This window comes from Hyperoodon ampullatus (genome assembly GCF_949752795.1).
Source record: "Hyperoodon ampullatus genome assembly, chromosome: 14".
Lineage (NCBI taxonomy): Eukaryota > Metazoa > Chordata > Mammalia > Artiodactyla > Ziphiidae > Hyperoodon > Hyperoodon ampullatus.
Window position 1 is genome coordinate 24,139,752 of NC_136927.1, and position 20,404 is coordinate 24,160,155.

The following is a 20,404-nucleotide window of genomic DNA, read 5'->3' on the forward strand; positions in this document are numbered from 1 at the left end:
TCTCCCCAGCTTTCCCCTACCTCCATTCTCTCCCCCACAGCCTTGTCCAACATGCGTTCCTTCCTGCACTTTGGCACATGGGGCTCCTTCCACCCACTGGCACCTCTCTTCTGGGACTCCACACACACCACCCACCTGGCTACCTTGCAGTTTTAATTATTGAGGAATGCATGAAAAAATGTCTGGTGCAGAAAAGGTCTTTACTAAATGTTCGGGAAAATGGGTTTTTGTTTTATTGTGTTTTGGTAGCATGAGCAAAATAATTAGAGAACCAATCATGTGTGATCAGGAACCCTGTATTAACAGCTGGCATGTACTGAGTGCTTATCTGTATGGGCTCTGCTTAGGGTCACTTCATCCCACTCCAGCCCACGCAGTAAGTTATAATTTCTCCATTTGACAGGTGCAAAGACCAAGCTCTGAGAGGATGGGTGACTTGCTCAAGGTCACACCAGGGAGAGCCAAGATTTGCTTTAAGGGGAGAACACTGATTTTTATGGTGCGAAAGCTCAGAAACAGAAAAGGACCCAATGCCCCTCCCACCCTGTGCGACTTGCCTAGTCTTAACCAGAATATTACAGCATGAATCAGAAAAAACAAGGGCATTCCGATTTCCAGCCCTCAGGCTTAGGCATGTGGGGCGCCGGAACCTTCAGGGGAGGTCTCTCCAAAAGGTTTGAAAGAGGTGGAATTCAAGGGACGAAGGCCCTGGAGAGCCTCTCCCTCCCCCCAAGTCTCCAGGACAAAAGCTTTGTTAATATGCGCATCTGTGGGGGGTGGGCTGGGTTGCAGGGGGAGCTCTTCAGCCATCCTCCGATATTTGACGAGCTTAATTTGGAACCTCGAGAGGCGGAGAGGCTTAGGCTAGACCAGCCTGGGGTGGAGGTGCTGCCACCAGACCCACCCAGACAATGGGAGCACCCAGAGCCGGGGTCCTCGGCCAGGAGCTCTCCCTTTCTCCCTGGATCGCTCGTCTTTGCTGGCCGGGCTCCCCTCCAGTGCTGGGCTGAGTCGATGAGTCCGGTCCACCTGGGGGACCATGGAGCCTGCCTTCCACTCCCCAGCGTGTACAGCAAGCCCACAACACAGGAAGTCCAGCGACCCTCCCGAATGTCCCCATTGCCACAGGTCCGCCAATACTCCCCGGTATCGACCAACCACATCCACCCAAGGCTTTCTTCCAGCACCCTAATCCCCCATCCCACCACAGAGGCCTGGAGCCCCCTTTCTCTCTCCAAGCTACAACGAACCCCTTAAGTCTGTCCTGGCAGCCCGCACCCCAGGCCTCCCTGCAACTCACCACTCGGGGTTCCCACTACAGAGGTGGAGGTGCTGAGGGGTTCTCTGAGGGCCCCCAGGGCCAGAGTCAGCCTCGGCCAACCTGGGAAAGGACTCCGGGAAAATGGAACAGGAAGTTCCCTTCCCCAATCCCATCCAGGTGGTGAGGGGGGCTTCCTAGAGTTAACCCTTAAACTCCCAGTTTGGGAGTGGGGTGGAGAGAGGGCGGGGCCAGAGAAATAAAGACAAAGCAGCGGATCCAGATTCCAACCCAGGCCTGTATTTGAGAGTCTAACTACCCCTCCAAGTAACAGCTGCCCCCCTCCTAATCAGGACTGGCCCTGTGCCCCTTGGCGGTCTGTCAGCCTGTACTTTTTTGGGGGACAAGAGTTGCCATTTACAAATGCTTGCTGGGACTTCCCTGGTGGTGCAGTGGTTAAGACTCTGCGCTTCCACTGCAGGGGGCGCGGGTTCATCCCTGGTCCAGGAAGTTCCACATGGCGCTAGGTGTGGCCAAAAAAAAAAAAAAAAAAAAAAGCTTGCTCTGTGCCGGGCACTGAGGATACTGAGGTAAACGTGAGGGACAGTCCCTGACCTCAGGGGGCTTGCACGCCAGGGTGCTAGCCTTGGAACAGGGTGCTAGCCAGGAACAAACCACAGGTGCTAATTAGAAAATGGAACAGGACCATGTGATGGGAAAGAGAGGGAAATTGTCGACACTGCCACCTAAAATCCTCCCAAGAATCTTTAGAGGTGGCTTTTGTCCCAGCTTTACCAATGACCAAGCAGGGGCTCCCAGGAAGCGAAGTGACCTCACCAACAGCCTTGAGTCCAGCTCTAACTCCAAAGTCAAGCCTTTCCCTTTGCTCTAAAGGGCCTCTTTGCGTCATGCTCTTGGCTCCAGCCAGATGGGCACTTCCCTCTGGGGAGTCCGCGGTGCCTCGCTGAGCGTTCAGGGCTCCAACCTGCTCAGAGGCTGCCTCGACGGGCAGCCAGACCCTGCGCTTGCTCTGGCTCCTCGGCCGGGTCTTGTCTCCTGCACTTAACAGCACCTGGGCTTCTCCTGTTCCTTTATTTTAATTGTCTAGCGTGGCTCTCATTGGACCAAAGCTCCCTGCGGACAGTGGTCCGTTTCCCTTGTCAGCTCTGCATCCTCCGCGCCTAGCCTAGCGCCTGGCACACGTGAGGACGGACAAAATGGATGAGGAACCGCCGGGCAGAGAGTCCACCGCCCTCCGAGGTTTGCTGGCACCCCGCACCGGGTACTCCACAGCGCGGACTCCCTCCACCTCGGGGGCAGTCGGGGGCTACTGAGCCCCCCTCTCTGGCTATGAAACCCCACCCCGGATGTGGAAAGGAAACCCCGCCGCTGGGCCTGACCTGGGAGGCGGGGCGGAGGCGTCTCCTGTACCCCTATACCTAGGCTGGACTATCACGCCTCCTCCCCCGGGCACCACCGCCTCTGCCCCGCCTCCAGGACTGACGCGCGCACCTATGGCTGCCGCCTTCGAGGACGAGGCCGTGTCTGACCCCTGGGAGTGGGGGCAACTCGACTGGGAGCTGCGGGCCTTGTCTAGACATGATGGGGGAGAACTGCAGGAAGGATCGTGGCCTCCTCGGGTAAGGTGGTCTCGGTGCCTCGGGCCTGGAGCGTCCAGGTGAGAGCCTGGGGGAGCTGGCTGGGAGCACAGAGGGAAGGCTCGGTGTTTGCTGTTGACGCTGTCTTCCAGGCCTTCGACTCAGGTGCACACCTTTCCTGGAAGTCTGTCAGAAAAGCAAGAGACCAAGTTGACCTAACCCCCAGAAATAGCATCCAGGCAGAAAGGCAAGTGCCTGGAGTGAGACAAGATCAACACTAGCTTTTGGCCTCCTTCAATCCTAACTCTCGGCCCAGGTATGGGCTTTGGCTAATACCCGCGCTCCTGGCCCACCACGCGCGCGCACCATTCATTCGGGAAATACTTGCTTCCCCGAGTGTGTCCGGGCATTGTCCCTGACCCCGGGTACCCAGGGCTGAATAGAAGGGACAAGTGCTGCCCCCCTTGAGGCTTACAGACCGGGCAGGACCGGATCACGGGGGCAAGGTTGATTAACTCAAATTACTTTGCAGAAATAAAGGGCTTAAGGGAATTCCCTAGCGGTCCGGTGGTTAGTACTCGGCGCTTTCGATGTCGGGCCCGGGTTCAATCCCTGGTCCGGGAACTAAGATGCTGCAAACCGCGAGGCGAGGGAAAAAGCTGAACATTTAAGGCCCTTCAAATTCGTCCTCATCTTTGAAAATATCAATACACTCCCCTCTCCCAGAGTGTTAGCCACTGAGAGACGAAAATTCTTGTGAAGTTGCTGGATTGTTACTTTACTCCATTCAGTAAAAATGAAAAACGCATCTTCAAAGGACTTTTAATATAAATCTACCTGTTTAGGATATATATCAATGTCTTCTAAAATTATCTTGAAAATGCACACTTAAACTATTCTAGCTGTTACCTTAGATTTTGGGGGGAAGTAATTGGTGTCTAAAAAACAAACAAAAAACAAAACCCAACTTACCATTTATTTATTAAATATGAAAAAAATTAAGTTTAGTATTATCCAGGTGAGCAAAAGCACCTGGAAAATAGTGATGGGGTGATGGGGTCTTCTTCTTTCCTTTTATCTCTTCAGAGATTGCAAAAGAAAAACAAATTTCCTTGTATTTTCAGTTTCCTTAGGATTCCTCCATTTAGAATTATTCAGGGCAAAGGGAGAAATCCTTCTCCAGCTCTGGGAAGAATTACTATTAAGAACACTATGATCCCTTGATTAGTCTTTGGTTCATCCAGTGGCTTAAATGCCTGTCTCTTAACTGCATTAGTAACATCTTTTCCTGCAGCCATAACCCCAGCATTTTCCTCTGGGTGGTTGCAATCTTGATGGAGTAATTGCAGTGTTTATGGCACAGCCAGACCCCTCACTAAGGACCAGCCCTGGCACAGAAGCACTGGGGATTTTGATGAGAACAGGAGTGAGCATTGCACCTGTCCTGGTCTTTCTTCAGTGTCTGTAAACTAGCTATCTCCCAGGTGTTTCATCTTGTCTCTTTGGTAGGAGCCAGCCATTGGCTCTGCAAGCCCGAGCTGCAGTCTCAGCTTTGCCATTTGCCGCTGTGCGACTTGGGCAGATAGTTTAATTGCATCCCTTCACTCTGCTGCTTAAAGCTCTTCTGTGGCTTCCTATGGCACTTAGAACTAAATCCAGACAGCTCAGCCTGGGGCTCATCCCACAGCCCCTTCCTACCATGGATCTCATCTTCTGTCTTCTTTTCTTTTGCCTTTCAATTCCTGAACATGCCAGTCTGATCCTGCCCTGGCCTGGAATGGATGCTTTCACTCACATCCCCACTTTGCCAGTTCCTCTTCATTCTTTTTTTTTTTTTTTTTAATGAGTTGGTTTAATTCCAGGTGGTACAGAATTCAGGACAGAACAAAGACTTAAGAACACACTTTGGCAGGATTCTGGGCTAGGTTTACTCTGATCTCACTGCTAAGGTAGAAATGACTGAGAAGCACTGAAGAGAGGGTGAACCACTGTATGACTTTAAAAAATTTATTTATTTATTTATTTGGCCACGCCGGGTCTTAGTTGCAGCATGTGGGATCTTCGTTACAGCATGCATACGGGTTCTAGTTCCCTGACCAGGCATCAAACCCAGATTCAAACCCGGATCCCCTGCATTGGGAGCACGGAGTCTTTTTTTTTTATTTAGCAAATTTAATCAGTTATACATATACATATGTTCCCATATCCCCTCCCTTTTGCGTCTCCCTCCCGCCCTCCCTATCCCACCCCTCCAGGCGGTCACAAAGCACCGAGCTGATCTCCCTGTGCTATGCGGCTGCTTCCCACTAGCTATCTACCTTACATTTGGTAGTGTATATATGTCCATGCCGCTCTTTCGCTTTGTCACAGCTTACCCTTCCCCCTCCCCATATCCTCAAGTCCATTCTCTAGTAGATCTGTGTCTTTATTCCTATCATACCCCTATGTTCTTCATGACATTTTTTTTCTTAAATTCCATATATATGTGTCAGCATACAGTATTTGTCTTTCTCTTTCTGACTTACTTCACTCTGTATGACAGACTCTAGGTCCATCCACCTCATTACAAATAGCTCAATTTCGTTTCTTTTTATGGCTGAGTAATATTCCATTGTATATATGGGGAGCATGGAGTCTTAACCACTGGACCACCAGGGAAGTCTGTCACCCAGCCACTTAAACGCAAGCTCCACAAGGCTGGCTTTGCTGCTGTTCATTGCTGTATCTCCAGTGCCCGGCACATAGTAAATACTCACTAAATGTGGATTGAAGGAATATTCCACATCAGACCTTGTCTTTCCTGGTATTCTCTATTTCGGTAAATGTAGAACAATCCATTCAGTTGCTCAAGCCAGGTACTGGGATTTATCCTTTTCCCCCTTGCTTTAACTCATTCATTCCCACATCTCATCAGTCTCTAAGTTCTGTAGGTCTGATAGCCTAAATATTTTTCATATCTGTGTTTCTCTACCTCCACTGCTGCTACCAAGTCCAGGTCACCATCATCTATTGCCTGGATCATAGCAATGGTCTTATGGTTTCTCTTCATTCATTTCCTTTTTTTTTTTAAGTAAACTTTTAGGTGTAATGTACAGAAATTGTGCGCAAACCAAAAACGAAGAGCGTGATGAGTTTCCACCAAGCGAAAACAGCCCTTTAGCCAGCATCCCAATCAAATCAGAATTTACTAGCGTTCTCGGGCCTACTCTGGTGCCCCCTTCTGGTAACTTCCCTTCCTCCATAACCTCTATCCTGACTTCCAACCACAGCAGATTTGTTTGGTCTGTCTTTGAACTCCGTGTAAGTGAAGTCACACAATAGGAACTCTCATCTGACCTTACTCCACAGTGAGGGAGTCATCTACGCGTTGCTTATTCCCTGAATAGTATTCCTCCATTGTGTTATTTGTTCATTCTACTGTGTCTACACGGGGGTGGTTTTCAGTTTGAGGCCACGCTTAGTAGTTCTTGTAGGTCTCTGGTAACCATATAAGTGCGTACTGCGGGACTTGTGCCCAGGAGTGAATCTCTGTGTCACAGGGTATGTGGATGGTCAGGTTCAGAAGATTCTGCCACACTTGTCCAGTGAGCTTGTACCCTTTCCCCTCCCACTGTCTGCAGACTCATCTTGTGCATTTCTTGCCCCAGTCCTAGGATCAGCCGTTTCTCCATGGAACTCTGATTTTTTTTCACATTATAAAGCATTCACAAAAATAGGATTTTTAAAAGGAGGAGAGAAGGTAAAACTAATGGAAGTTCTACATTTTTTTTCACACACAACTGAGTAAAAAAAAAAAAAAAATAGAAAAGACACTAGTGAAAGACCACATGCCATGTAGAGGAAGGAGTCTGAGAGCTGAGGGTAGGGGGCAGAGAGTGCAGCAGGAGTAAAGGCTGAAAAGGACATCAAGGGTGGGTGCCTGAGTGCCATTGTCATCTGCTCCCATGAGGGGCCTCCAGGAGGGGTCCTCTGAGCTGAGCCAGTCAGAATGCCTCCTAAGTACTCCCATCCCCACCTGCTTTAGTGTCTTTAGCTTTCGTGAATGAATGTACCTTAAACTCTACCCAAGACTGGGGCACACTTTAGGTATCAGATAGCAGGAGATGACTGCAGCAACAGCGAAGGGTATTTTAGGATGATGGTAGTGTCCTGGTTTCCTAAAAATGCAGCAACCTCTATAGGGAAAGTAACTTAATTTACTCTAATATCTACCTCCAAAGAGCCAAGTGGAGTGACTATTGAGCTTGGTCTCAACAGAGAATCCCCTCCCTGCCTGTACTGTAAGCTGTCTTTAGCTCCCAGGTAGAGAAAATCTTCTGGAAGGTGGTATGTGGGTGTTTGGGGAATATATCCAGTCAACCCTACTAAGTTTGGGGGCTTTTCTGGCCTTGGTGTTCACGGCTTGCCTGGCTGAGGCTGAAGCTGCCAGCCTTGACAATCATGGTAAGAAGCACTTGGAATTGCTGCCTAGGGAGGAGGCTCCTTTCCTCCTGGAGCTTGCCCAGGGCAGGAGAAAGCCATTTCTGCTGACTGTGATGGGTAGGCTTCTGGGCCAGCATCACAGCTGAGATCCAGGAGCTAGGTTTGGGGTTGGCAGCTTCTCTGCCTGCCCTGTTGCAAGATCAGATGTTAGTCTTGTTCACCCACTGGAAAGGAGCAAAGCCTCCACAATAAGAGCTGCTGGGTAGTTCCAGTTGCTGCAAGGCAAGGGCATCAAGAATTGGGTGATGAGTAGGCTCCTGGTTAGAGACTGTGATGTAGCCATACAACAGAATATGCCGCAGTTGAAAAACAGCAAGGCACCGCTTGAGAACAGTAGAATTCTTGACACATAACCATCCGTCCAAACCTGCCCTAAGACTTGACCAAACTCTAGCATAGCTTCTAGCAGCATAAGGCCATAATGGCCCCAGCCCCCCATTAAAATGCCTGCCTGAGAAAGCTCAAAGCTGCCAGGAAAATTTACTGTTCATCCTAGCTAATGCCTGATGATGGGCCCCTAGCCTCCCTTTCTTAGAGCACTTACTAAAAAGGGCTTATAAATTGTGAATGTGTCTCTTATAACCCAGAAGAAGATTATAACTCTTATAATCTGTCACTGACCTGAGAGCCATTCCCTTGAAATGTACTCATCAGGAGGGACAGGGCCTCTGTCTCCCTTCTCTGTGGGAGGATAGATGCCTCCTGCCTCCCACACCTGCCAGGTAGCAGACACACCTGGCCTAATTGCAGCTTCACTGACTGGCTCTTTGTGACTTTTCACTACACCCCCTCCCCAGCCCCCATTCTCCCTTTGAAACACCCAGTCACCTCTGCAGCACATCGGATGGAGGGCAGCTCTTTGCCCTGCTGTCCGTAGTTACCGAATAAAATCTGCTTTCACCACTTCATAATGTATGGCTGTGTATGTCTTTGACATGCTACATGTTTTGTTTTCTCTATATGTTTTTTATACTAAATATGTGTCACACACACAGAGGGGGCACGTCAGCAGCATATACTCCCATTTTTGAAACAAAACAAAACAAAACAAAACTCAAAACGTGTGAGGGACGTTGGGAGGCTTGACCTGGGAGGCTGGACGGGGCGCTGGGCCGGAATTCGTGCTCCCGGGTACCCCGGCGCCGGCGCTGTCATGCTGAGGGCCCTCGCTCAGCCAGCCTCAGTTTTCCCACCGGAAACTCGAGGGCTCCCGGGTGTCCGCCCCGCGGTCCTCACCGCCCCCGTTGCCCCCGTGCCCCTGGCCCACAGGCGGGCTCCACGAGAGACCCGGGAAAACCGGAAGTTGGAATGGGGCAGCCGGACGGGAAACGCGGGCACACCGGCCAGGGTCCGGCAGCACCAGGACGACCCTTCGCCCTCGGCGGGACTGCCCCTCGGGGGCGCGGACGGCAGCGCGCAGGTAAGGGCGGCAGGGAGGTGCTGTGGAGGGGCGGGGCCAGGGAGGCGACAGCCAATCACCGGCGTCTCCCGTGGGGGCGGGGCGGGGCAGTTGTTGCTTGGGAGACGCGCTCCCCGCATAGTTGCCCTGCGGGCTGCAGAGCTGGGGAGCGACGACTTGTGCGCGCGGGGCTCCTGGGCCTCCTGTGGCTCCGAACGCCTCCTCCTGCGTCCGCCTCGCATCAGGGGACGGGGCCGCAGGGTTGCCTCCACGCTTCCGTCGGTGAGCGGGCCGCCGGGCACCTGAACTCTCACTACCTGGTCTCCAGCGGCCCTGGGAGTTCTCTTATTTTTCTTCAAAATTTGTTTTATTTCAGGGGTTCCACCTACCTAACACTTGTACTGGCTTCCTTTTCTTCTTTTTCAATGGTTAACATTTGCTCTGCTGTTTACTCGATTATTCCTATTTTTCTTGGCTTATCTTACATTCCTTTATTTGCCCCTATCGTCTCTCCTTCCTAAGGCTAAATCTCTGCATTTCCCTGTCTCCAGCCTTGTTTAACGGTGTTCATTAGCACACGTTTGGTTTTATTTTTCTTACATCAGGTGATTCTTTTTTCTAGTTTTTATTATTCTGGCTGCTTTTTTGTAAGGTTCTCTTTAAGACCTGAATCAGCTCGCAGGCCAGTCTGAGGGTAGATCACGATTTATTTACTAAAGGTGGCATATTCTTTCTTACTCAAGCTCACTGAAGCTGCAGGATAGTGGAGTTGGCTTTTGTTGAGTGTTTCCCGTGCATGAAGCTTTGATAAGCGCCTTGTAAACAGGCTCCTGAGGTAAGTACGTCTCTAACCTGGTGGCCTGTGAGCGGGACAACAGATGTTTTCTGCTGGAATTGTATGGAGTTCTTTGTTTTGTTTTGTTTTTAGTTATCAACATTCAAAAGTCAGGATATTTCACATAGAAATTGAATTCTTTTTCGGCTTCTCTTGAAAAAGCCTCATGCTTGGGCAATACTGAGCCCCCAACCGCCCCCTTTAAAAAATATATGGTTTCTTGAGGCCCCTGAAGTCCCTCTCACTCCGGTTTTACACCCACGGCACTGGTGGTTTATGGTACTGTCTGGTTGCTGAAGGCATTTAGGTTTTTGATCTCTACTTATTGACTCACCCTGCCCTGGTCTGAAGTCTTTTGGAGACTGCAATTCCCACAAAGCAAATATCAATAATCCTTCCTCCTAGACCTGCTTAGGCCTGGAGCCAGCCCTAGAAGGGTTTCCTCTCATTTCCAAGAAGGAGCTAATATCTATCACATAGCAGATGCTCAATAAATATTTTCTGGGGCTTCCCTGGTGGCGCAGTGGTTGAGAGTCCGCCTGCCGATGCAGGGGACACGGGTTCGTGCCCCGGTCCGGGAAGATCCCACATGCCATGGAGTGGCTGGGCCCGTGAGCATGGCCCCTGGGCCTGCGCGTCCGGAGCCTGTGCTCTGCAATGGGAGAGGCCACAACAGTGAGAGGCCCGCATACCGCGAAAAAAAAAAAAATATATATATATATATATATATATATATAATTTTTTTTTTCTGAACAGTTAAATAAATGTTGAGACTTCTTTTGGTCTAACTTAGGTGATCCCATGGTGGGATCCAAACCTCTGGGCTTCCTCAGTATCCCTGAACTGTAGCCCCTTTTGTCTGGTAGAGAAACATTTGCCCAGGAATCAGGACACACCTTTTCTTTCTGGACTTGGTGCACTCCTGGGACTGCCATGTGTGAGATGGTCCACCTCAGGTTGAGTTCCTTTACTCTGGACACTGGCTTGACACAGTCTGGCTCCCAGACTGTGCATTTCATCTTTTCCAGGGCCCCCTGTGGCTTTTTCTCATTTTATAATTCTCTCTGTTTTAAAAACAGTATTGACTTTTGATACAACTTTGTTCATCTCTCTTTACCTTGAGGATTAAAACACCTGGAAATACTGACCAGAGCTAAACCCTGGGGGTAATTTTTTTTTCATCAAAGTGATAGTAGAATCAATAAGAATTCTAGGACTCCTAAAACAAGTTGAACTCCAAAAGCAGAGTTGCAAACACAAAGTGCTGCAAGGGCCAAGTGGAGAACCAAAGGTAGCACCCTGAGATCAGGCCCGGAATGGGAGGAATATGGGTCCAGGGTTGCTCTGGTTGTTCTGGTTTCTCAAGAAAATCAATTTTATGGGAACTCTCCTCATTTTAATTTTTTTATAAGTTTATTTATTTATGGCTGCGTTGGGTCTTCGTTGCTGCGTGCAGACTTTCCCTAGTTGTGGTGAGTGGGGGCTACCCTTCATTGTGGTGCTCTGGCTTCTCACTGCAGTGGCTTCTCTTTGTTGTGGAGCGCAGGCTGTAGGCGGGCGGGCTTCAGTAGTTGTGGTACGCTGGCTCAGTAGTTGTGGCTCATGGGCTCTAAAGCTCAGGCTCAGTAGTTGTGGCGCACGGGCTTAGTTGCTCCAAGGCATGTGGGATCTTCCCGGGCCAGGGCTCTGAACCCGTGTCCCCTGCATTGGCAGGCGAATTCTTAACCACTGCGCCACCAGGGAAGTCCTGGAACCCTCCTAATTTTCTAAGTGTTGGGAACTAAGTTTTAAAAAAAATTGAACCCTTGTGAGTGCACACAGCACACCGATGGGGTGGCACAAGGGCCAGTGGTGCCTGTCTTCCTGGGTGAAGTGGATGATGGATGCATCTCAGAGAACTCTGATAGGCTGAAGGCAGGGGGCCTGGGAACGTTTCCAGCAGGAATCTTCCTGGAATCTGACTACAGGGCTGGCCCTCACCCCTTTCCTGACACTCATCTCCTGTGCCCTGTTAAGGAGAAATGGGTGCCTTGCCCCAGGGAGTGAAGCACAGTCTCTGTTCTCCCGTTTTGGGAGCCTTAGTTCTCAGGGTCTGAAGGGAAGACAAGCTGAGAGGTGGACTATGAAGCCACCAGGGATGTCTGAGGGTTTGGGACCCCATGCATGGCTGGGTCAGACCCCTTTGTCACCTCTATCCCTAGCCTTGAGAGGGAGCTGGTCGCGGGCGGGGGGAGGGCGGCGTCTGGAAAAATCAGATTGATGCCACATCTTTCCAAAGTGTGAGACATGGGTGTAGGGGTGGGTACTGAGGAGTTCCCAGGTCTCTTCGTTTCCTAAGTTTGCTCTTAGGGAGAGAGAACTCCATGCCAGTCTTGGCGGGAACCCAGAGGAACTGCTGACTGGTCTGGGAGCCTTAAATGAAATCCAGGGACGTCTCCACGGAGACACCCATAAGACTTTCAGAAGCTCTGTGTACTGAAAAGAACCACCATGTCCCTCCACTCGGCAAAGTGTCCTTCGTCCTGTAACGACAGCTGCAATTTGAAACGTCAAATATCAAAATCCCTACACAAAATATATTTTCCCACTTTGGCGCTCCTGCTTGGCTGGTGTCACGAGTACGTGCCAGGTAAAGCGATCGTGAGCCGGCAACGCGGATCTGGGAGTCACCTCCCGGCCGAGAGCAGGTGCAGCCGGCCTCGGGACCCCAGACCCGGAACCCTCCAATCTGGGAACGCTGTAGGGCTGCAGCTGCGCGGGGAACGGGATCTGGGAGGGACTTCCTGTTGTCCCTAATCCCAGTCTCCACCCGGCTCCCCGCGCCCGGTGCAGGCTGCGGGGACTCCCTTCCCCGGGGGAGGGGGCTCCGCCGCCCGAGGTGACCCCTCCGCCTCCACCTCGGTGAGAGGGGGGCTGGGAGGGCGCCTGGATCCCGAGACCCGCGCGGCAGGAGGGGACGGGGTCAAAGGTGGAAGGCTACGGGCTGGCAGGGAGAGGAGGCCTGGACCCGGGTTCGGAAAGAGGAAGGACATCTTCTGTGCGGGACCGTGAGCAGAATGGACACCCGGCCCGGGCGGGTGGTTGCAGCCGCAGGGAGGGCTGCTGAGAGCGGGCAGCTCAATTTCTGGATCCCAGGCGGGACCGAGTCAGGTCGAGCGCAGGGTGTGTGTGTGTGTCTGGGCCCGGGAGACGGCGGGGCCTGTGTTCCTCCGCGGAGCTGGCTGTGGTGGGCGGGGCCCCACTCAGCACCTGTTTCGTAGGATCTCTGCAGACCTTTCGGCTCCTGATGACAGGAGATTCAGGTTTCAAGTCACCCCGGTTTTCCTTAACCCAGTTGCTCTGAGATTCTTGCTTCAACGATAAACGGGATAATACAAAATAACATTCTGTCAAAGAGAGGGACCAAAAAACAGCATAGAGAGTGAGACCGTTGGAGAGCGTCTCGGAGGCTTTATTTCTGATTGGGACCAGGGATGGATCTGGTCCGGCGTGGGAATTTGGGGGGCTTCAGGGATGTCCAGGCGACACTGGCTGATTTCCTTCTGCTCCTCTAGGCTCCTGGCCAGAAGCTGGAGGGGACTTGGCCAACAAGACCAAGAAACGACTCAGCTGAGCTTTGTAGCTCTGAGACAGAAAATGTCTGCGGATGGTGGAGGCGTCCGTGCTACCCAGGACAAGGAGAGAGCCCAAGAGGTATGGATGGGGTGCTGGGTGAGGGAGGCATGCACTGGAAGGAACTGGAGTGGAAGGGGATTTTCAAGGCAGGGCATTTGGACCAATGGAGGAGTTAGACTCACCGTGGGAGCAGGGCTGGTAGATGCGGTGGGGGGATGTTGAAGAGAAGGTGGTATGATGGGAAATACCTTCCACCTGGGAATCGACTTCTATGGGACTGCTTTGCTTTGCCTGGTGAATTCGGTAGTGAGCAGACCAAAGGCTACACGAGATAGTAAGGGGGCTGCACAGGGGTCCTGTGGGTGGGGTTTGCTCTCTGAACAGTGGTCAGAGCATATGGGCAAGCCTCAGTCTACCCTCTACTCCCCTCTGCCAGGGCCCGCACCTCCTCTCTCTCTGGGTCTGAGCACATAGCCCTTCCTGTACCTGTTGCCTGTGTGTGCGTAGTTACGACTTGCGGGGAGACCAGGGTCACCAAGCTTGGGACTGGGGGAACATGAGTCAGCTGCAGCGGGATGTGCGACCTTGGGCAGGTCGCTTGGCCTCTGGGAACCAGGTGTGTCATCTATAAAATGCGGATCATGTGCCTGCCATTCCCACCTGTCTTGCCAGGTGGTTGGGAGGCTCAGAGAAGATAATAGGCACGAGAGGCCTCCGTGAGCAGCTATCAGCCTGTAGGTGCTCATTATTGTAACATATCAAACACCACCACCCACAGCAATCAGAACCTAGGTCAGAGAAACCTGGAAATCCTCAGCTCCGGTTTCCAGTGGCTGTAAGTTCAAGTACAAATCAAGTGTCCGTTCTGTTTTCATACCATAGAAGCACAAAGAATTTTTACCGCAGTTCAGTTTCCCTTCCATAATGCCTTTGTAACACCCAGTAGGCCTCACATGTCCACAACATTCTCTGCTGATGTTGGATTCTGTCAGCTCACACAGTAGAGTAATAATAATAATTACCAGCACTGCTCTTTGTTTATCCAGAACTTTCTGGAGTGGAGACCTCTTTCTCACGTGTTATCTGTGTGGAGGCAGAGCAGCTGAGTCTCAGAGGCCGCCTGGCCTGTGTGGCTCCCAGGAACTTTGACTCCTGGCCTGAGGGTCTTATATACTGAGGTGGGTGGGGAGGTGGAGGGATAGGTTTGAGTTCCCAGCAGAAGGCTGGCTGGTGCCCAGTGCTATGGGTGGTGATGATGAGGCCTCACTAGGGCCTCCCAGTGCAAAGGGAAGTGACGTTCCCAGTGCTCTGCTCTGCTCAGGACTGAAAGGCTGGTAAGCGGTGGTTCTGGATTCCAGCCCCGGTAGCCTGACTCAAAAGCTTGCTCCTCACCTCCCAGAGGGCTGGGGCAGAGGCTGCTATGAAGAGGGGAGGGAGGACCCTGGCAGTCCCATTGTAGGGGACAGTGTTAAAGGGGGTGAGCCTGAGAGGAGTTTCCCTTCCATCAGACCTAGGTGGGTGCAAGGCCTCAGTACGGTTAGAAGTATGCTTGGACTTATTTTTTCCAAATCAGAAACTGCCAACTGCTCTGACCAATTGAGTTAGGACTGAAATGGCCCAAGGCCACATGTCTTCCTCTCACTTTCAAGAAGTTATGGCCCTGGCGGTGACTTGTGAGTCCGATACACTTGAGTTCGAGTCCTGGCCGAGTCACTCCAAGCTCTGTGACCTTGGGCCATTGTCTGATCTCAGAGCCTGGGGATGTGAGTTTCCTGTCTGCTGTAACAAAGGACCACAAACTGGGTGGCTTAAAACAACCGGCATTTATTCTCTCACACTTTGGAGGCCAGAACCCCAAAATCAAGGGGTCAGCAGGGCCCCCTCCCAAGGCTCTAGGGGAGGATCCTTCCTGCCTCTCAGCTTCTGGTGGCTCCAGGTGTCCCTTGGTTTGTGACAGCATCACTCCAGCCTCTGCTTCCATCTTCACATGGCTTCTCCTCTGTTTCTGTGTCCTCTCCTCTTTTTTTTTTGGCTGCCGCGTGGCTTGTGGGATCCTAGTTCCCCGACCAGGGATAGAACCTGGGCCCTCGGCAGTGAAAGCGAGAGTCCTAACTACTGGACTGCCAGGGAAGCCCCTGTGTCCTCTCCTCTTATATGGACACCAGTCATTGGATTCAGGGCCCAACCTGAATCCAGGATTATTTCATCTCAAGATCCATAACTACATCTGCAAAGACCTTTTTTCCAAATAAGGTCACATTCTGAGGTTCCGAGTAGACATGAATTTTGAGGGTACACTATTCAACCCAGCCAGCTACACTCAGTTTCCTCATATATTAAAAGAATAACAATCCACACTCCTGTGGGAGGTGTGAGGCTCGAATTGGGAAGAGGCGTCTGCCCTGTGGGCACCCAGCAGGGCCTTGATGAGCCTCCCCTCCTTCCCTCACTGTCCTGCCTCACAGGGGTGAACCATGGATGTGCAGGTCTTAGGGACGGAGACGGAAGCAGGGCCAGCCTTGCATCTGGGTGTGCGTTCTGCCACCCTCGGTGTCTGCCTCTGCAGGTCCCCGGGCGTGGAGTTCTGCTATGTTTCCCATTCTCTGTCCCAGTGCTGATGGGGCTGTTATTTCTAGACTCCAGGTCATGGGCATTCTTGTCAAGAAATGCTTTCCGAGTCAGAGGGGACAGTGCTGTTGGGAGCCGCTCAGGAGTCACCCCACATCAAGATGGAGCCGGAAGAGCCGCACCCTGAGGGGGCATCACAGGAGGCCAGAGCTCAAGGAGTATGGGGCTGGGTGCCCCTAAGCCAGGGCTCTAAGGAGAAAGCGCATTTCCTGCCTGGCGGAGGTGAGGATGGGGATGTGGAGAGAGGCACTTTCCCAGGTGGACGCTCAGCCCGGGTGGGGAGACCCTGATATCTGCCCCACCTGCCCCTTGGAGGCCACCCCTGCTCACCCTCAGAGCCCACTGACCCTCTTCTTGGATCAGGTCGGGGGTGGAGTTGGAGGCACTGTGGGTGTCCCTGGTGGGCCTGGCATGAGCTCACTGTGGGGAGTGGGAGGGCCAAGTGGGACGAGGTGGCCGCCCTGAGGACCTCTCTCCTCTCTCAGCCCTCCCCTCCCCCCAGATCCCTGTGCTCTCTCACGAGGGGAGGACCAGAGACCGGCGGATGGCTGCGGCGCTCCTCACTGCCTGGTCCCAGGTGAGTGTCCCCATCCAGAGCTGGAGCCGAAGGACATGGAGGGACAGCGTCTCTGAATTGTCCTCCGGATCTGAGCGCTGGACCTGAGGGTGGGGACTGGAGGTCCTGAGCTTTGGCAGTGTTGCCGAAAAGAAGGATCCTTGTTTTCGTCTCTTGTCTTCTGCTGTACACAAGCGCTTTGTTCTTGCCCCCAGAATCCTTCCTTGGGCAACTGTCCTGCTTCACCATCACACCCGAGGGCCAGCCTCACTTTAGTCAGCAGGATGGGAGTCGGGGTCTTGCCCTTGTCCTGGCACCACCGTGCCCCTCCACCACGTCCTGGCATGTCCTAGAGAGTGGGCATTTCATGTTGTTTCAGATGCCAGTGACCTTTGAGGACGTGGCTGTGTACCTCTCCCGGGAGGAGTGGGGGCAGCTGGACCACACACAGCAGAGCTTCTACAGGGATATCCTGCAGAAGAGGAATGGGCTGTCCTTGGGTAAGGGCTCACTCGTGCTGGGGTGCTGCTTCCTGAGGCCCTGGGAAGTCAGCGGTGGGGCCTATCTGCCATCACCTCCTCCTCCCTTTCCAGGGCTTGAACCCCCTCTTGTGGTTCATCCAGACCTCGCTGTACTATAGAAGCTTCCTAGTGATGGATGTGTTCTGGTCGGTGCTGATATGGTAGCCATGAGCCATATGTGGCTATTGACCCCTAGAAATGCAGCTAGGGCAACTGAGTTCTTTGTTTTATCTCATTTTAATCAGCTCAGATTTGAATTGAAATAGCCACACGTGGCTAGCGGCTGCTGTGCTGGACAGTGCCGACCTAGAGACTGTGCTTCTCTCCAGTTCTTCCCTAGCTTATTCCAGTAGTTCCCCCGCTTCCAAGCCCAGCTTCAGAGGTATCTGACCAGAAAGCCTGGCTCTGGGCTGGGCTGCTAGCCCAGGGGATGGGGAACAGTGCCAGCTAATCCCTCCAGGCCTTTGACTCTGAGCTGTCACATCCACCCCAGGGCCATGTCCTCTTCTCAGAGGGGCCTTGGCTCCCTTGGTTTTTCTCATGGTAAGCAGTAAAGTCCCAGGGCTTTGATTCCTCAGTTTCAGGCTCTAGTTTTCATGGCAGACTTTTATGAGGGCTTATGGAAAAATCAGCATTCATTCATTCATTGTCATTCATTCGGTCATTCAGTCTGTTTGTCTGTCAGTGCACATCTGTTGCACACCTGCTAGTCCAGGTGGAGCCAGGATCTTGGTAATTCCACCCTCTGACTTTGATGGTGGGCCAAGACCCCTGCTGTCCCTGGTGGGCCCCAGGATCACAGCAGCTGCTGTGCTCACACCTTTAATTATCTCTGGTTTGCTCACCACCCATTGTTAGCACTCTCCGGGGCCCAGGCCAGCAGGTCCAAGCAAGTCCTGGGAGATCAGAGGGAACCAGCATCCACTCCACAGCCCCATGGCAGGCCTCACAAATGCCCTAAAGCACCCAGTTGGTCCAAACATTCCTTCCCTCCCATGGGGCTTGGATCAGGGCATGGAGGCCAGGGCCCCTCTGCTCTCTTCCTGACTTGACCAGAATTCCCAGGCCCTCACCCTGGGGTACTTGGCAAATGGGCCTTTGGTCCTTGACTTCTGGGTGGTCAGTGTCCCTGGCCCTCTTATTGCAGGCCCTCCCACTTGGCCTCTCTTTGCCCACTGCCCCTCCCCCAGGAGCCTTTTTTGCCTGTGATCCTGGGAAGGTGCAGGTGCAGGATAGGAAGACTGCATCTGGTTTCTGACATTGCTGGACTCACTGCTGGGGACAGTGTGACATAGAGGTGGCCAGCAGCTGACCTTGCCCAGCTCTGAGAAGAGTGTGCCTGTAGGTTGCCCCGGAGTGTGCATCCTGAGAGGGCATGGCCATCTGCCCCCAGTGACTGTTGAGCTCACTTGGTTTTGCCCCGTGTTTGCAGAGCTGCATCCCCTCTTCTTTTGCTCCATCATCTCTCCGGGGAGGTGGGGGTGGTTTCTCCTTGCTGTGCAGCCCGAAAGTTCCTGACTGAGCACAGCATCTCTTCCCAAGCAGGGTTTCCCTTCAGCAGGCCTTTCTGGGCCTCTCAAGTGCAGGGCAAGGGCGAGGCCTCAGGATCCTGCCAGCAGATGGGAGATGAGGAGGAGGAGAAGAGAGGTGCGTGCAGAGGTGACAGGTGGGCGGGGCAGTAGGGTCGTGGCTGTCACTCCCAGGTGCCCCATGTCAGTGCGGGCTGTTTCCTGTGGGGTGCAGACACACAGCCCCTCCTGGGGCAGGGCCGCCAGCCCTCCCTCCTGTGTGGAGGGTGGCTCTTGCTTCCAGGCTTCCCAGCAGGTCCTTGCCCTAATTTCTAGCTCCACAATTCCCCCGGGGCCCTCATGAAAGCCTCTGCCTTGCTGGAATCCCTCTTTATCCAGGAGCCGTGGAGGTGGGCAAGGAGGAGCTAGCCCCGTCCCTGGGAGCCCCTGGGGATATGAAGTCCTTCAAAAGCAGGGTGGGGAGAGCCCAGGGGGACGCCCCACGGTGTGGGCAGCGAGCGGCCGGCGGCCAGAGCTCAGGGCCAGCCAAGGACGATGTGCAGCCGGGTCCTGCGGTGGAGGCACAGTCGGAACCAGCCCCGCCTGACATCGGCATCCCGAAAGCCCAGGAGGGCCGCCTCCCAGAGCAACCCAGAGAGGGGGAGACGACCGCCCCTGAGAGCAGCGAGGAGGGCCTGGCCCCTGACGGCGACGCCGGCAAGAAGACCTACAAGTGCGAGCAGTGCGGCAAGGCCTTCAGCTGGCACTCGCACTTGGTGACGCACCGGCGCACGCACACGGGCGAGAAGCCCTACGCCTGCACGGACTGCGGCAAGCGCTTCGGCCGCAGCTCGCACCTCATCCAGCACCAGATCATCCACACCGGCGAGAAGCCCTACACCTGCCCGTCCTGCTGGAAGAGCTTTAGCCACCACTCGACGCTGATCCAGCACCAGCGCATCCACACAGGTGAGAAGCCCTACGTGTGCGACCGCTGCGCCAAGCGCTTCACCCGCCGCTCGGACTTGGTCACCCACCAGGGCACCCACACGGGCGCCAAGCCGCACAAATGCCCCATCTGCGGCAAGTGCTTCACGCAGAGCTCAGCCCTGGTCACCCACCAGCGCACCCACACCGGGGTCAAGCCCTACCCGTGCCCCGAGTGCGGCAAGTGCTTCAGCCAGCGCTCCAACCTCATCGCCCACAACCGCACGCACACCGGCGAGAAGCCCTACCACTGCCTCGACTGCGGCAAGAGCTTCAGCCACAGCTCGCACCTCACTGCCCATCAGCGCACCCACCGCGGTGTCCGGCCCTACTCCTGCCCCCTGTGCGGCAAGAGCTTCAGCCGGCGCTCCAACCTGCACCGGCACGAGAAGATCCACACGGCGGGGCCCAAGGCCCTGGCCATGCTGATGCTGGGGGCAGCCGGGGCTCTGGCGGCGCCCCCTCCGGCCCCCACCTAGGAGGCTGAGAGACAGGGGCCGGCCCGGAGACAGGGAAGGAGGGGGATTGGAGCGGGGGCAGCTGCTGCGGGGGTGTGACCTGGGAGGCCCAGGAAGGGAGTTGGGGAGGTGCTGGCATGGGGGTGGGGCGCGGCAACACGGGAGGAGCTCGGGTGAGGAGCAGGCATGCTCACTGCAAATTAAAGGCCTTGGAACTCGAGCGACAGTCTGTAGCGCTGTCTCGTGGGGCCCTGGAGGCTGACCCCGGACTTGGCGGGGGGAAGTGGGGGCTCCGGGGTCAACGCAGTGTCTCCTCACTCAGCCACCCCTATGTCATCCCTCTGGGGGCTTGGGCACCTTCCTCCCCAGCCATCACCTGGCTTGGACCCATTCCAGAGCCTATAGCAAAGGCTTCTGAGCACAAAGGTTTGCATACCTGAAGTCAGCTGGCCACTTCTGAAATTGTGGACCCGGTGGGGTGGTCTGCTGCTGTGGTCACTTGTCCCAGGCATTGCCCACTGAGCTCTGGACCCTCCCTGGGCTCTTCTCTTTGGGAGCC

The 20,404-nt window shown here is 53.8% G+C and overlaps 1 protein-coding gene across 1 annotated transcript; it reads left to right on the forward strand.

Annotated features, from left to right (window-relative positions):
• Positions 1 to 2,475: 2,475 nt before the first annotated feature.
• On the forward strand, positions 2,476 to 20,045 carry ZNF205 (zinc finger protein 205; the record flags this gene model as incomplete). Its single annotated transcript, XM_079718985.1, has 11 exons — positions 2,476 to 2,518; positions 2,756 to 2,898; positions 3,009 to 3,103; positions 8,608 to 8,758; positions 12,375 to 12,619; positions 13,127 to 13,265; positions 15,824 to 16,037; positions 16,301 to 16,392; positions 16,751 to 16,871; positions 18,438 to 18,539; positions 18,800 to 20,045. The coding sequence occupies 11 exons, from the start codon at positions 2,476 to 2,478 to the stop codon at positions 19,864 to 19,866; spliced, it is 2,412 nt and encodes an 803-aa protein (XP_079575111.1). The 3' UTR covers positions 19,867 to 20,045.
• Between the last annotated feature and the right edge of the window lie 359 nt (positions 20,046 to 20,404).